This window comes from Apostichopus japonicus, chromosome 15, assembly GCF_037975245.1.
Source record: "Apostichopus japonicus isolate 1M-3 chromosome 15, ASM3797524v1, whole genome shotgun sequence".
NCBI classification, from domain to species: Eukaryota; Metazoa; Echinodermata; class Holothuroidea; order Aspidochirotida; family Stichopodidae; genus Apostichopus; species Apostichopus japonicus.
The window spans coordinates 9,876,148-9,892,176 of record NC_092575.1 but is presented as its reverse complement, the minus strand read 5'-3'; the positions used below and the strand labels follow the sequence as shown (position 1 = coordinate 9,892,176).

General features: G+C 37.1%; 2 protein-coding genes across 7 annotated transcripts in view; both read right to left on the bottom strand.

The window, feature by feature from the left end:
• The window catches only part of LOC139980821 (uncharacterized), a 113,955-nt gene that overhangs the window by 36,366 nt on the left and 61,560 nt on the right, over positions 1 to 16,029 (bottom strand). The window lies entirely within an intron of this gene.
• LOC139981151 (uncharacterized) overlaps positions 6,916 to 16,029 on the bottom strand; it is a 37,403-nt gene continuing 28,289 nt past the window's right edge. For both annotated transcript variants that reach the window (XM_071993346.1, XM_071993345.1), the window contains exon 2: positions 6,916 to 16,027. In XM_071993346.1, coding sequence (XP_071849447.1) covers positions 11,385 to 15,986 — 4,602 coding nt within the window. In that variant the 5' untranslated portion in view covers positions 15,987 to 16,027 and the 3' untranslated portion in view covers positions 6,916 to 11,384. The remainder of the gene's footprint in view (positions 16,028 to 16,029) is intronic.

Below are 16,029 nucleotides of genomic sequence, written 5' to 3'. Positions count from 1 at the left end.
GTCTTCAATAATTTCAAACTAAATTGTATATAGTGACCTATCCCTGAGTAATCACACGAGTAAGTCCAGCTTATTCATTCGTGACTATACTGTAGCGGAAATTATAGCAAAATAAGCTTGCGATTGGTTGACGACAGACATGTGTTAAATTGCCAAACAAACTGTGGACACTGTTTTGTTGCTCAAATATGCTAGTTGTCAAGTTTCTTAGATCTAGATAGGACTTATATGACAGCACCCCTCCCTATGTTGGTTTCGGGCTGAATATTCCCATTACATTACACATCATCCATAATATACATCATTATAATGTAGATCTACACTCTGAAATTGAATCTTTTCAAACTGTGAGGTAAAACAGGTCCTGTGAATATCACATATACATTACAGTTAGTTAAAGTAGTACACAAACACATTGCATTCTGTCCATCAATTGAATCTCTTTGATTTTCAGCTGAATATATCTTATTCACACGATATTTGAAAGAACCTTGCTTTAAAAATGGAAATCTTGTGAATGTTCACTAAAAACTATATTCATTATCTATAACAGGTGCATGTGAGTAATGTACAGCAGAAATCAAATAATATCACAGAATAATATGAATCAATAGAAAAGGAAATTCCTGTCTCTCTCCAATCAAACAATGTGGTGAAAGCTAAAACCGTCTTATGGAATCCAATACATTCATGTACAAACGGATGTCTATCATGATCGCTTATATTATCATTTCTTTCATTAGTGGAATTGAGTACCTCAACACAGATAGTTCCATGAGGTCCTCTAAGTACCACTTCCAGAAAGCAACAATTAAATGGTTACAACAAGGTCAAAGTTTAAAGAGATGACTGAAGTCATCATGATGGCATCTGTTTTGGTGCATGTTTGTAAATGAAATGCATAATCTAGAGTTACAATGTCTGTGTGACTCTCCTCAGATTTAATATTGGTCAATGCTCCATGTGTTACACATAGTAATTTACCCTGTTTGCATACAGTCTGCTACTAAACATCATTTATCATAGAACACATGGGCTGCAACATACTATCTTGGGCCTAAGTACTTTGACTTTCGTACAAAGAAACATTTTCAGATCTTTCTTCTCGACTTCATTTTGTCTCAACCTTTAGTTTTATCAGGTTAGATGTTGTGTAGTGGTTGATTTGGAAAATCTGACAGAAACATTACATGAAGGTCAACCCCGCCTACAGGAAAAAGTCCTCAAATTCACTCCAGCATATATACAGTATATAATTTGTTACTTGATAGTATAAACTAACCAAAATGCTGCCATTAGGATTCATCTTTGAGCGCACCTAATTAATTGACCAGTCACCTGTATGATTGTAAACACAAATGCTCTAATGGCCAACACGACTTTCCTGCGTGTGAAGACAAGTTTGGCTTGACCACTGATGAAGTAATACACTGAGCATTTAATCATGATTTTGTACAGGGCGAGGTTTAGTATGGCTAGCATTACCAAAAACTTATTCACACTTAAGAACGCACCCATACTTCAAGTCCGCAAGGGCAACTAATACCCTAAGTGTGAACTTCAAGTTTGCATGTGGTCTTAAGAATAATACTTCTTTCAGGGTTTCTTCAATCCGTCTTGCGGTCTTAATAAATGTAATGTGAGTGGTCACGATGGTAACCTAAGATTACTCGTTAAGTTATATACGCTCTATCCAGTTGCAATTGGGCGGGCATTTTTGACCAATACTGCTGAAAAGCCACCGTGAAGGTTGTAGATGAAAAACAAACTAAATGACAGTCCACTTAAATCAAATAAACTACAATTCATTTTACGCCATATACTCACAGATGTTTTAAGAGGCCAAAATCGGTAATTTTATGGTCATTTGAAAATGGATGATTTTGGGTTTCGGTTGCTACTTAACGGTTAGTAAAAGGCTAAAATCATTGCGTCTGGCCAAGCCTATAATGAAATGACATTAGCCTATGCATAGACCTACTACGTCTTCGGACCTAACATAAAGTTCCTTCGATGTTGGATTATAGATTCAAATTAGACACCATGCAGTAAAACACTGACTAGCAAGATCGTTCGCTCATCCATTTGAGAGGTTTGGAAGAAATTCTAATCTGGGTTAACGTGTAATGGCACTGCAAAGCACAGGGAAAGTGTAAACAGCTGATATGACCTTTTCACGCCTACGCAGAATCTCAATCTTGCAAGCGGACTTAATATACCAATCTCACTTGTTCTTAAATGTGAATGCGTATTGTTCTTAACTAGTTGATCCTCCTCGCGGACTTAACACCAATAATCGCCCTTGCGTTCTTAATTGTGAACAAGGCCCAAAGGTAAATCAATCCTCGTTTTTGGCCAAAAACAGGGGACTCTGGGAAGATCGTAATATCACCCCCTTTTTTCTCCATAGCTTGTAGTCACAAAGGTGATTAAATTGAGAATTAGTGAGAAAAACAGTCTGTCTGGCTTCTTGTAATCTATCTGTCTGTCTTCCTCCCACTGCTTTCATGCATGGAGCTATTACCATGTTTCATGCAAGTATCTTAAGACAGTTACATCCAATTCCTATAACCTTGAAAAATTAAATGGAAATATTGATGCCTTGGGTTGAAAGCATCTTGTATTAGTGCTTTCGTGAAAGATGGTGGGAACAATTTTTTGACATTTAAAGTTGTCGGTTATAGATATAGCATACATTTTGTTCATATTTGGCCTTTTGAAAACACCCACACTACTTCGCATATATGGTAATTAAGCCAGAATAATCACAGAGGAATACGCAATTAGCAGCAAAATAACAAGTCATACAGTTGATATAGCTATGATACTTCTATGTATATACACTAATTAATGCTGTCTGTAGATGCTTGTAAATACACAATAAGCAACATGAAGTTGAGCAATGAATGCATATTATTGATACAGTAGATATATACAGAAAGAAGCCAGCAGTTGAAAACTATATATGGGCTGCAGACAACTATTTCCCCCTAAAGTAGGCTAACTTGACATAAAATTTGTGCAATATATTCCAGGCAATGGTATATCTATGGCCAGGCCTCCTCACTTCTAAAAATGAACTGGTGAATGTTAATTGTAAGTGATTCGCCCAAGAGCCTAATGAACAGTTGATTGCATTCTTGCTTGAGATACTTATATTAGTAAGATTCAACATGTATGAAACAATCTGAGGTGGTGGAAGAATTAAGGATTAATCCGAGAGGAAGGAAGGGAGGGTTGGAGGATGGAACGAAGAGATGTATGTGGCACAAACTTCAAAGGGGACTGCAGGCCTTTTGTGCCCTTTGATTTGAGGTGAACCACACGCTAACCTCACAAATGCCCAGGTAGAACGGATGCTCTGTGTAATCTGCACCATAAAATTCAAGTAGTTGAATATTCTCCAACAACACCTTTAAATTAATATTTTGTCCTTCTTTTAAGTAACATTTGTCTGAATTTCTCTATTAAATAAATCAGTGGCACTTTTTCCTTCCTTAATAGAGGTTAAATACTTTTTCTTATTATTATTATCTAAAAGGAACAGTTCTAAGTTATTGAAGGTATACATTTTAGGTTATTAAAAACTTGGTGATGGGGGCATGCCTACATGTACCCCTCCCCGTCCCTTCTCTGCTGCCCCATGTAACAATACATTACAGTTGTGTTATCACATGAATGGATAGCTGTATAGCTATCGTTCAAATTAATTAGTCTATGCATTCATTCATTTTCATCGACTAACTTGTTGAAAATATCTATCTCACTGTAATACTGACTTCATGTAGTTCTCCAAGTGACCCAAACTGAAGGTATCAAGTTCTAATCTAAGGAATTAATCCCAGGAACCGGACAAACTTCAAGGTTGCAGACAATGTAGTGATTATCTAATTATAGAGAAATGTATTCCACACTGCTAGTTGAAAAGCAAGCTATGAGGTTTGACCTATGAAAGTGGAATAAGATATTCAACTCTCTCCTTTGGTTAAGATAAGATAAGATAAGATAAGATAAGATTCACTTTATTAAACCCATTTCGGGTAATTAAATGCTCGTTGTACAGAATAAGATGGATATAACATTAAAATACAGCACATGGAAAATGACTCACATAAAACAATAAGACAATAAAATTACAAAGTCCAACAATGGCAAGACTAAGTATGACAAAAACAGTGAAGGTGTAACCAGAGGGCAAGAACACTAGCGATTGTAATTTTGATTATGGATTCTGATGCACTGTGGGACGAATGAGGAGAGGTGACGATTGCTTTTGGCTGTCGGCAGGTTATGACCACTTACAGACAATTAACTCACTTCCATAATTAGTAATCAGTTAAAGATGGGATGAGTTTTACACTGATTGCATGAAGGTGTTTCATGCATACTTGGGAACAATACTGATTCACACTATTTGCTAAGAAGTACATATCGCTACCCTGTATGGTGCATTTCAGAGCTCTTTTCCATATATGAGATCGCAGCAGAAGGTTCATGTAACATGAGCAAGCTAAAGCCTATACAGTAATGCTAAGATGCAGGTTTGATTATTAAAAGTTATCAGTACTGCCTCAAATAATAGTATGCAAACTTTAGTTAAGGCTCACAAAGTTATTTTCCTTTGGATGTTCTGAAATAGGAAAGTTTAACATGAAACAACGAGTAACTCTGTGAAGGAATATAATTATTTTGAGGCTGGCAGTAAGATACTTATGATCTGCTAATGATTGAAAACAAACTTCTTCCAAAATTGGGACAATATTGGCAATTTGATTGAGATTTGGTTAAAAAGCTAACCACATTATGGATGCTAGTTGCCTAAAAACAGTTTAAATCTATTGAAAATGATGAAAGTACAGCAATTGTCTGAAAATAACTACAGCTGTTGGGAAAACAAACACTGAAACAAGAGTACGCAACTTTCACACAAAACAGCCCTTTGGTGAATATGTAGTTATGCTAAGAGTTATGCTATTAAACTCTGTGGCTAAGTTGCCATTAGGTCTTCTACATATCAGTGGTATTTGTTCTTCTGAGCTCAAGTAAAAATCTTTCCAACAATTTAAGAATCAAGCTACAGGGTTATGTCCTACACATAGCAGAAAACGATCAAAACAAACTAGTCTGATTGTCATAAACTATCAAATAGTTACAGTAAATCCCTCATTAGATGCTTTCCTACAAATAGGAAAGTTAGCCTCCTGTCAAACTATAAATTAAATCAAGTTATAACCTCAACACCATGAATATGCAACCAAGAGAAAGTCTTTATAGGGTCATCCATATTGGCCCCTGATTTTAGTGCCCTAAAAACTCCTACATTAAATAGAAAGGTACTTGATCATCCTACAAATTAATCCCAGACATTCAGGACTATTAAAATAGCTAATTCAATTTGTCAGTGTGTGGACATACTACTTTTAGAGTGACAGTAAAATATTCCTTGTTTGGTTTGAGTCCAGTTGACCATTATGTGATATTCTAACCTATTTGGGAGCACTACTGATGACCGGTAACATGCTCACAATCTCTATAGCAACATAGCTAGCTATACACTATGCTGACACTGCGTATGATAACCAGATTCACACGATAAATCAAGGTATTCTCTCTGTATTGAATTTGATTAATTATTTGTCAACTGAATCAATCTATGATCGATTAACCATTTTGAAAGCAATCCTTGCCACAGAGAGCATTAACTATGACTGAATTGTTCATTTGTTTCTAAATATGACCATGACATCCTGTAACTTAGATGCTAAGTTGAATTGGCAAAGGTAGTTTTGATACTACTTAGCAATTAAGCAGACTGAAATGTGGGCAGATCTTTAGGTGAGTGTCTAACTTAAAATCTGACAAAAACATAAGGGGATTAGAGCCATTCCTCTATGAAATTTTCAGAATGTTTGGTTTCCAGAAAGGGAAACCTATGAAGTCACTTTTATCGACCTTGCAAAATAGTGAGGGGGGGGGGGGACAGTGGATTGCAGTCGGATATGACTATAACGGGGATCACAAAGTTTGTAATTACTAATACGGTTAGATTCCTCCAACACGGCAACATACAGAAATTCTGTACTCAAAGCCAAAGACTTTATTGGTGAATATTTTCTGGCCAGTGACGGCTAGACCATTATTTCTCAGAAACGTTGCTATTACTAAAATCGTAGGGTCTGCACTGTTTGTAAATGTTAGAAAGAAACATTCAACAGGTAGAATAAATATATCAAATGGAACATTAAATTGTAATTGGTATTATTAAATTAGTCAATGTTGATAATAGTGTGTAGTTAACATGTCTTTAAATGTTAAGATATGTTGTGTTTGATACAGAAATTGGTAACCCCCAATACAATGGTCCATGCACCTAAAGATTTGGTAAGTACCATTATGTTGATAGGGGTAACATTAATTGGGTTTAAGCAATAGCGATAGTGGAAATATATCTATGACGAAAATATCTGCTTGCACAGCAGAAGATGTACAAGGAACACACATATGTTTTTAATAGTATTCTGAAATAAAGTTCTCATTTGAGTAACCTTACGTGTTATGAGTAGAACCCCTGTGACAAATCTTACGCGATACAGGTAGGACCCTTGCAATGTCAGCTTGGAATTAGTCAGGTCACACATCTGGAGTCTATGCATGCTAAGTTCTTCAATACTGCTCTCATTTCATACTGTAGTTTTGATTCCTATGTATATTTATATATATGTATATATTTATATTGCCCTTGCATGTCTGTAAATGTAAGGAATCTCATCACAGAAAGAAAAGGAAATACAATGATATTTTGAGGATTAAATTGTGCATATTCATGCTTACAAGTGAGGAATTCTCAAAAACCCAATGGTTACTACACTTCAACCCTCCTCCGTCCCCTCCCAGAACCCCACCTTTTACAGAGGTAGGACTAGTTTAGGCATATGATACCAGGATTACCACAACAAAATACATGAAGCAGTGGGGTTTTATTAGCCTGCAGGTTAGAATCTCTTGAAAGTATTAACTTGCAAGAAGAAAAAAAGGAAAAAGAAAACATTGTTAATCTTTTGTTATATCTCTTTAATATTTCAAAATCATAAAATATTATTTTATTAATTTTATCAAGGTGCATCTGTGTCACACGTTAATTTGCACATCTGTACTGAAAGCTGAGGTGAAAAGTTCGTGTTGAGACATAACTGTGCAATAGACATAATAAAATATGTAATTTTCAGCATTAATATATTAATAAATGAAACTTGACTAAATGTAGATATACTACCGAATCAAACTTACATTGGATTAAAACACCTGCCAAATGGAGAATAAATTCCATGTGTTTGGTTGTCTTGTTTTTTTAACCTGAACTTCTATTTAACTTTTAGGGGGGAAAAAAAATCAAAATTGCTGAAAAACACATAGGCCTCCATCAAATTATCAATTTTGATCAAACAATCCTAAGCTCTTCATGTCGCTGGAAGAAAATTAATATTTTCCAGAATGTTCAATGAAAAGTCAATGATATATTAACACATGAAATGTGTGCCACACAGAAGAAAAGACATTTACTAACTTAAAATGAAAATAATGACCCATCTATGAAAACTTTGGTTTTCACTTTGTTTCATGACTTTCTTTCTACTTCTATACAAAATAGAAATCTTCTGGAAGGTTTATTGCACCAAGAGGTTAAGTTTTGTTTTCAAGTATAAAATAATTATGACTAAGTTTGATATCTGCATATATTATGAAAGAGCAAAATGGCTCTATACTCTCAGCTAGAGTGAAATACTGGGAAATATATCTTTAATCTTTAATTTCAAATAATAATAATCCTTGTGATGAAAACATTTACCACAGCACTATGACTCAGGGTATGCTTAAAACTTAAAAGTGTTATGTAAAATGAGATGATACAAACAGTATACACATTAATGTATCTCATATGTTAGGCCATACTAACATATCACATACTAACATACAATTGTATAAGTAAACAAACAGTAACACCCCAATGAGGAGAAAAGAAGAAACAAAGTTAAAATGTCTCCAACTGTTAATGATACTAAAATATGCAAAATCACTTCACGTGTAAAGCAATCATATATAAATAAAGTGAAATTGTTTCTTGTATTTGTCATTGAATAAGAAAATAAACTTGTAGTAAACTCTTCTTATATTAGACATTGATTTTGTGATATTAAACACTAAAAAGTAATCTGTTAATTATTAATCATTGCGCTCATCTTAGCTTGAACTTATCATTGCATGGTATATCAATAACTCCTGGCATTAAGTTATTGATACTGAGTAACCTCAGATCCTCCGTCCAAAGTTTTAGCCACAGATCAAACATTCATGATGCCAGGATCACATGACCCAGCCGGCTCACAATGTGTAAGAGTGAATTGGACAGTAGTCTGCGATGACACATGGTACGATTACATCAAATCAAATTAAATCAAATTAAAAGAAAAACAAAATCCACTATTTAACATCCATCCAGTAGAACAAAGCTGATTGTTACAGCAAAGAATTCTCAGATTACAATGATTCAAGAACATTGCTATTTTCTATGTAGACTTGGTACTTTCATTCTCAATACAGGTCTTGGAAAATTCAGGGTGGAAATGAATATTAGTGTAACTAAAACCTGTGACATAGAATTTGACTGAACTGGAAATTTCCACACAATATGTGTACTCTAACACACTAACCAACTGTGCAAAATGGATGAGTTGGAAAATCACTGCATCTAAAACCTGTGACACAAAATCTCACTCAATTTGGAAACATCAATTTTATCAACATATTTGATATCTCTGATGCGGAAAATAAGTGGCCCTTTAAAGGTGGAGGAGAATGCCATTATTATTTATAATTAAGAGCCCCCATATTAACAGCTGCATTTAGATCATTCAGTGATGTCCACTAAGAGATCAGTATGTGCAGGGTAACACTGTTTGGCTGCTATAACCACCTAGATTTACAGTCAGTGTTCTGTGCACTACTGAAAAGTTTGGTGTATATCCAACATTTAGTGTTATCTTTATCAATTCATTTGTAAACCATTAAATATTATGCCTATTTTCACTGTGTCTACTGAGATTTTAGAGGACTAAGGGCTTTAATAATATTCAGTTAAATTTTCTTTCCCTTTAGGAGTCGAGTGTGGTAAAAGCGGACACACAAAAAGTTTAATCCCTCAATTGACCTTTAACAACTTCTTTATATTATCAGGTCCTGACATAGAAAGGCTTCAATTGTCAGTTCATGAATTATGCAATTATGTAGAAAAACATTTATCATTCCAAGTTGTGTGTGTCACAGGAGAAAGGGTGCAGTTCACTGCTATGTACTTCAATAAAAAATATATGATAAAAATATAACTTTCCTGGAACATTTGCACATGTTGGCATCTAAAAATATTTGTTTTTAAATGATGACTAACCTAAGGAGAACGAGAATGAGAATGTTATGTGCTAATTATAGTAGTCAAATATGTCATTTAGAATTTTGTGCTAGGAGGCAAGTGGAAGAGGATGTTTGAACGCTACCAGCTGTTAAAACAAAGGGACATTTATCAATAATATACACCTCTTTAATGAGTATTCAAGTACAACACATTGTTCCATAAGTACATAGCAACCTTTGTTGCTTTCCACAAATAGTTGTATTTTATTGTCGCTAAGGATTTTTATGATAGGGATGATTAATCATCATTGTTTGTTTATGAGGCATATCACTCCCTAATTAAAAGCAGGTATTGATGGGTTCACCTCACCAGTCTAGTTGACCACCTGATGGGCTTTATGGCCGTTCTTTGTCTTTTTGGGGGGGTGGGGGGTTTAAGCTTTTCAGTAGATTTATTTTACAGAATTTCCTTCTAAACAGGTTACGTATACTTTGTCATTATTCAAAGATATTGCACTTAGAACCGTATGACCATTCACAATTTGTCCTGATATGCCAAATTGTTCCCCTCAGCGTGATGCAAAAACCTAGAAACTGTGCATAATAAATAGTGCAGAAACATCTTGAATATTAAATATTTCATCTCAATCACTAACCAGTTAATTCCTGCTACAGGCCTGGTTTGGACTTCATCCTAAGTACCACAAAAGTACCACAGAAGATCAAATTAATAATTTAATTTAATTCTAGTATTAGAAATACCATTTGTGTCAGATAAATCTTTGTAAATCTCTTTCATCTAAGATTTAAGAACCATGCAAATGACACTTTTGACTTGCACAGTAATTTTGGCACACACTGAATTATTTATTTATATTATCCATCCAAAGTATTGCAGCATCTTAAATACCACAACAAAAACACTAAAACAAATTAAGTGGTTTGATGGTAGTTTGATAGGGACAACTGGTCCTTTAGGTTCATGATACAATTCCTTTGATTTAAAGCAGGGTTACCCTAACTTTATCCCCCCCACCAATCCTCTGTGGATGTCAGAGTTGACCACGAACCCCCAACTTTTCGAGACATGATCTGAGTCATTATTATACTATAATTTGCATAACAGCCTATGTCTGTTTCATAATTCAGTTATTTATCACATGCACAGTACCGTACTACTTTGGCAACATATGCTTATGGAATGCAAAAGAATTTGTCGATAGGTACAACTTTTGTACATTGCTAAATTATATGATGTATCAGATTTTAGTTCAACAAAAAGTACTCTAGTTTTGACTTTCAGAAATGTCTCACAAACCCCCTGGGATGGACTCACACAACCCTGGGGGTTCATACACCCCAGTTAGGGAACCCCTGATTTAAAGCATGAATTTATGGTTAGACAATAAGTAAACAGAGACAGCACAGTCTCAATTTAGAAATAACATTCAACGACAGAATTTGTGAAATCTTTTTAAAGATTCTTTATACTGTACATTAATACTATATTGATAGCTTTTGAATTGTTAGGGACACAAGAAAAGTCAATAAAAATGTGGGTTTACTTCCTACTTAAATGCTTCTGACTAAAAAATTTGGTCTAAGGAGAAATGGAAAGATAAAATTGTTTTGTGACAGATTCCAAATGAAATGATTCCAAAAGGACACAAAGAATGCATAAAAACAGCCCCAGCATGTAATTTGATAATTAACCTATATTCTTATTTAAATGTGCTAGCAATAAACTTCCTATGGTACAAGCATGTCACTATACTGTGAATTATTCAGTACTGTTTCGAGAGATCATTCTTTTCAACCCACTTACATCATGTCTTCAATCAGTCAAGATTAATATGAAATTTTAAGTAGCAATAGTAGTAGTAATAAAATAGGCTTAAAAATGACAGATTTGATTCGGGTCTGTCTTTTAGGCACAAAGTGTCTTTGATGGAAATCATTCTAAAGGTTAGGCTTGTGGATTAGTGATTTCCTGCTATTAAGGCATTCATATTTGATATCAGATCTTGTGCTTTAGAACAAAGTTCCTCGTAAGACAATAAAAGTTCTGACCGTTTGGGAATATGACTGGATGATTCTGGCTGGCGCAAGAAATATCGATCGTGTTCTAGCTCGCCACCATCTTGGTTTCCTTGAAGAGTATCGGATTTCAACTCTCGTCCTTCATTTAAATTGTTACTGGCAATATTGATCTTTCCCAAACAAACCTTCCTGTCTCCATTCATCTGTCCTACATTGGATGATGATCTGTTTGGATTAGAATTCATTTCTGGAGAATGCACAAAACCATTGTATAAGTTGTCACTTCTATTGTTCAGACTTTCTGTTTTGTTCCCATTCACTAATACTAAACATCCACCCACCTGTAATTGTCCATGATCATGTGCTGCTGCTCCTGCCTTTCCATCAGCACAGAGGGTCAACTGGCCGGTATCTGTAACTACATTGTCTTTACCAGTTTCAGTTGTGATTTCTTTGCATTTCTTCTGGTAAGCTATTGCTAACCTACTTTGAAAATCCACATATCCTTCATATTGACTTTCCTCCCCTGATGGTTGGTATAGTATGTGGTCTTTCCTGGTATCATTTCCATTGCATAGCACTCCACTATCCTCTAAACTAGCTTGATTAATATCCTTGTGGAACATCCCATGTGTATGGGCATTTTCTTGACAGGACGGGGGAGAGTAGGCGTTTAGACCTGCACCATCATGTGCCCTATGTAAGGTGACTGGTATGGCATTCTTAAACTTGTTTTTGTCAACCTCAGAGCCTCTCACATCCTCAAGTGCATATTCTAGAACACTATCAACATATTGTTCAACCTTAGAGGAGGTAACACTGGACCCTATAGAGGCCTGGCTATCACTACTCATTCTATTAAAAATTGGAATGTTATCCCACTTTGTGTGTCCCTGATGCAAGTTAACTACATCCCCGAATGAGTTTGAACCCTCGCGACCCTCCTCATTCTGCATAGGGCTCATCCGTGAAGCCGTTGAAAGCCTCTCATCCTCCGGGTCGAATTCTTTCGAAACAGCAACGAAAGGAGGGTGCAAAACCTCCTCTGAACCACTCCAGCGATCTTCTACTGATTTTGCACAGACAAATTCATCAAACTTCTTGGCTGATAAGTGAGCATCTATCAGGGACCTTCGTCGTGTTGACAAGGTAGTTTTATTTCTTGCTGCTTCATTTGGACTGTGAACAGATTCAAGTGAGTAATCATCTATACTAAAGTAATACTTTGAGCTGTATCTGCAAGGGATGCTTCTGTCATTCCTTAAACTGTTCAAGTATCCATCATGTGTTACAGGTTGTAAGGCTACAAAACATTGTGAAAGCTCAACATTTTTCTCTTGATGCAGGGAAGGCACTTCTATCTCCAATGTCTCTGTAAAAACATTTCCATGTTGAGATACTAAATCCATATTGGATTCAGAGAAGGCACCAACTTGATAAGGTGGAGAAAAGTAGTCTCCTTTACTGGCCTTGCTTGGAAGATCTTTCCCGACACTCGACTCCCAGGGATCATCTATTGCATGTGTCTGCAAACTGTCTCTTTTCTTATTTATATATGCCTGACTAAGGAATCCTCCAGTGCCTTTCGCAGAATTTACATCTGGGTTATCAGAATAGCTCTGCTTTGAAACCACATTCTCACTTTGACAGTCATCCTCCCCAAATGAATGTTCCTTTTCCCAAAATGGCACAAAACCTTCATTAACAGAAAAGATGGGGAAGTAATCGTCTTCACCAGAAACTAAGTTCATGTCACTTCCTGTCAGGGAAAAGTTAACATCAAATTCTTCTTCACCATTTTCAAGATTAATTGGTACACTAAAAAAGGACGCTACATCACTGACGTCACTCTCAGAGGTTGCACTACTCCTCCCTGAATGCCTTACATTCTCTGTAAAACTCAAAAAGTTATTACTTGCAAAAAAGTGGCGAGATCGAATGCTGCCAAGCTGCTCGTTAGGACTGGTACCTGATGACGACTTTGGGAAGGATTGTGGTGTGTGTTGATTCCGATGAACATTTTTGTGAACAGTATCTCGATTGATATCGAGCTCATCTTTACCTTTAACGTCTGGTATTTGTTGGTCTTGTTCCTCACTGGCATCATGCTTCCTTTCCTCATTCAGACACAGCTCTAACTTTTCAGCTGCTTTGATTAAAGTTTCATCTACTGTTAAAGGATTGGGGACCTTTTCCTGGTGGTATGCTGCCCTCAGTTGGATCAGCTTTTCCTCGTGCACGAGGTCTGGCTCTGAATTTCTATTCAGCATTTCTTTGTATATCTTCTTTCTTAGTCTCTTAAAATCGTGATCAGCCGTCCTCTCAAAGTTTTCTGAATGCAGCTCTTCGTTGGCTTTCAGGCCGTCGGAGACGACTAGACTCGAATTAGGTCTCGAAGAGGAATCGGTCGACATTGTTTGACTGCTATCTTGCTGGCTACCGAAACTGGGTTTGATTTTGTCTTCTTCACTTTGGTAAGACATGGTGCCTTCCGTTACTTCCTCGATCCTTGAGAGCCTTCGTCTCTCTGAGTTAAATCCGTCTGGATACGGTAGGTTACTATTTTCTGAAAGCAGTATTTGCTCTGACAGTTCACTATCAAATCCATTTATATCAGAATGATAATTGTTTAGTAATGAATTGCCTTTAGAACCTAAATCCTGGGTACCTGTTCTATCGATTGAGTCAGTCTCGGTACACAAAAGGGGAGACAACTCCCCTGACTGCAGCCATGGGCTTGTCTGAACACCAGCACTGAAACACTCAACATCTGATTCACTATCACTGTCTGTGAAATCACACTGGATGCACAAATCTACTCTCCCTAACTTCTCATTTGACTTATCTGTCTTTCTCTTCCATTCTTGTGTATCTGTACTGTGATTTGTCATTGACTTGGTCGGGTCGTCTGCACTACTCACGACACCTCCGCATCCAGATCTTGAAAGACAAGCCTGAGGAGCTTGATGCTCTGGAGACAGTTGAGGTGAGCCACCATTTGAAATATCATTTCCAAACCCAGAATCTTTGGATTCGATCATATTTTTTACGACAAGCAGATGATTTCCACCATATTTCTCTTCAAATGTTTCACTCTTATTAGCAAGGTTTCCTCCCTCTGATAAAACTGCATCTAGAGAAGAAGAAGATGGTCCACTCATTACAATTTTTGGTCCATTCCTATGAAACCTTTCCAATGGGTCCACTGCACTCCCCGTTTCACTGCCATCGACTCTAACATCGTGCTGCGAAGAGTTTAGACTGGTTGCACTAGAGGCATCAGCTGAGATGGTGTCATCTACAAGATCCAAGCTGCTAGACTTTTGTTGCAAAAATAATGGTCTGCCACCTTCATCTTCCTCTGGGAGGGTCTCCAATGAGATAGGTAAAGAACTCTGACGGGTGCCAAAGACCCTCCTTCTGTCTTTGGCGTTGCCCCGTGTAGCACCTCTTAGTTTTTGGTATTTCTTGTCAGACATTGCACCTTTCTTTCTATGGTCTTTGCCATTTGATTGTTTGAGATCTACTAAGGTATTGGGACTAAATGCACTGAAGGTTGCCGATCGTCGAAGCTGTTGCCTCATGTTTTTCAGCTTTTCCAGTTGAAGTTGCTTTTCAGTCGGCTTCACGACTGATTTTGTTACGACTGAATGCTGCTGTATAACCTGCTGTTTAACTTTGTCTTTGTTGGGAACGACGTGTTTTGCTTGAGGGATCTCTTGGCATTTGGGAGCTTCGACTGGTTTTGGATTATACTGTCGTGCACTTCCTGTTGGTGACGGTGATTTTCTGGACCGACCCAGCAGTCCTTGGAGCTCTGTAATTTTACGTTTGATAACCTGCTCCCTCCATGACTTTAGGAATCTTACTGGGATTCCTAAATCTGGACCACCAAACCCTAAGCCCAAAAGCATACTCTCTGTCGGTGTCATTTGTGATTGGAAATCGCCCAAAGATGTAAAGGCACCATCAAGACTTCCTGTTCTAGCAAAGTTGGGAGAGACTGCCCTAAGGCTATACTCTAAGGCTTGCTGAAGGGCTAAATCTGAGGCTGGAGTTTCCTCATCCCTAATTTCTGCTCCATCATCTTTCGATATTGCAATTGGGGAGAGTTTTCCTGATGACTTGAGCCTCTCTGTCTGAGCACAAGATTCATCTACCCACTTCTGGATGGTCGGAGAGACAGCTCGTTCACTCTTGACAATTTCAAGCTCCTCGATATCTACTTGGTCGTTAGTGGAATGGTCTGTGGTAGAATTTGTCGTCGATATAGGTTCCGCAAGCTGCGAGACGGCCCCGACCTTACCATGAGATGAGGTTGATGATAGTGGTGAGGTGGGAATATTACCAAATTTCTCATCAAAACTGGTTTGCATGGTAAAGTCATTGGACGGAGCCCCAAACCCCCCACTACTGCTGAAGCTGTCCAGTCTACTGGGTCCTGTGCTGGCCTCACTGGAGACCATGATGGACCCCTGAGAGCTGTCAAAGTCACTGCTGCTCATCATGGAGGTAGAACCACTTCTCCTTAAACTCCACATGATTCAAGTTGATCACTCTCTTCTTCATTAGCAGTGGCCATCT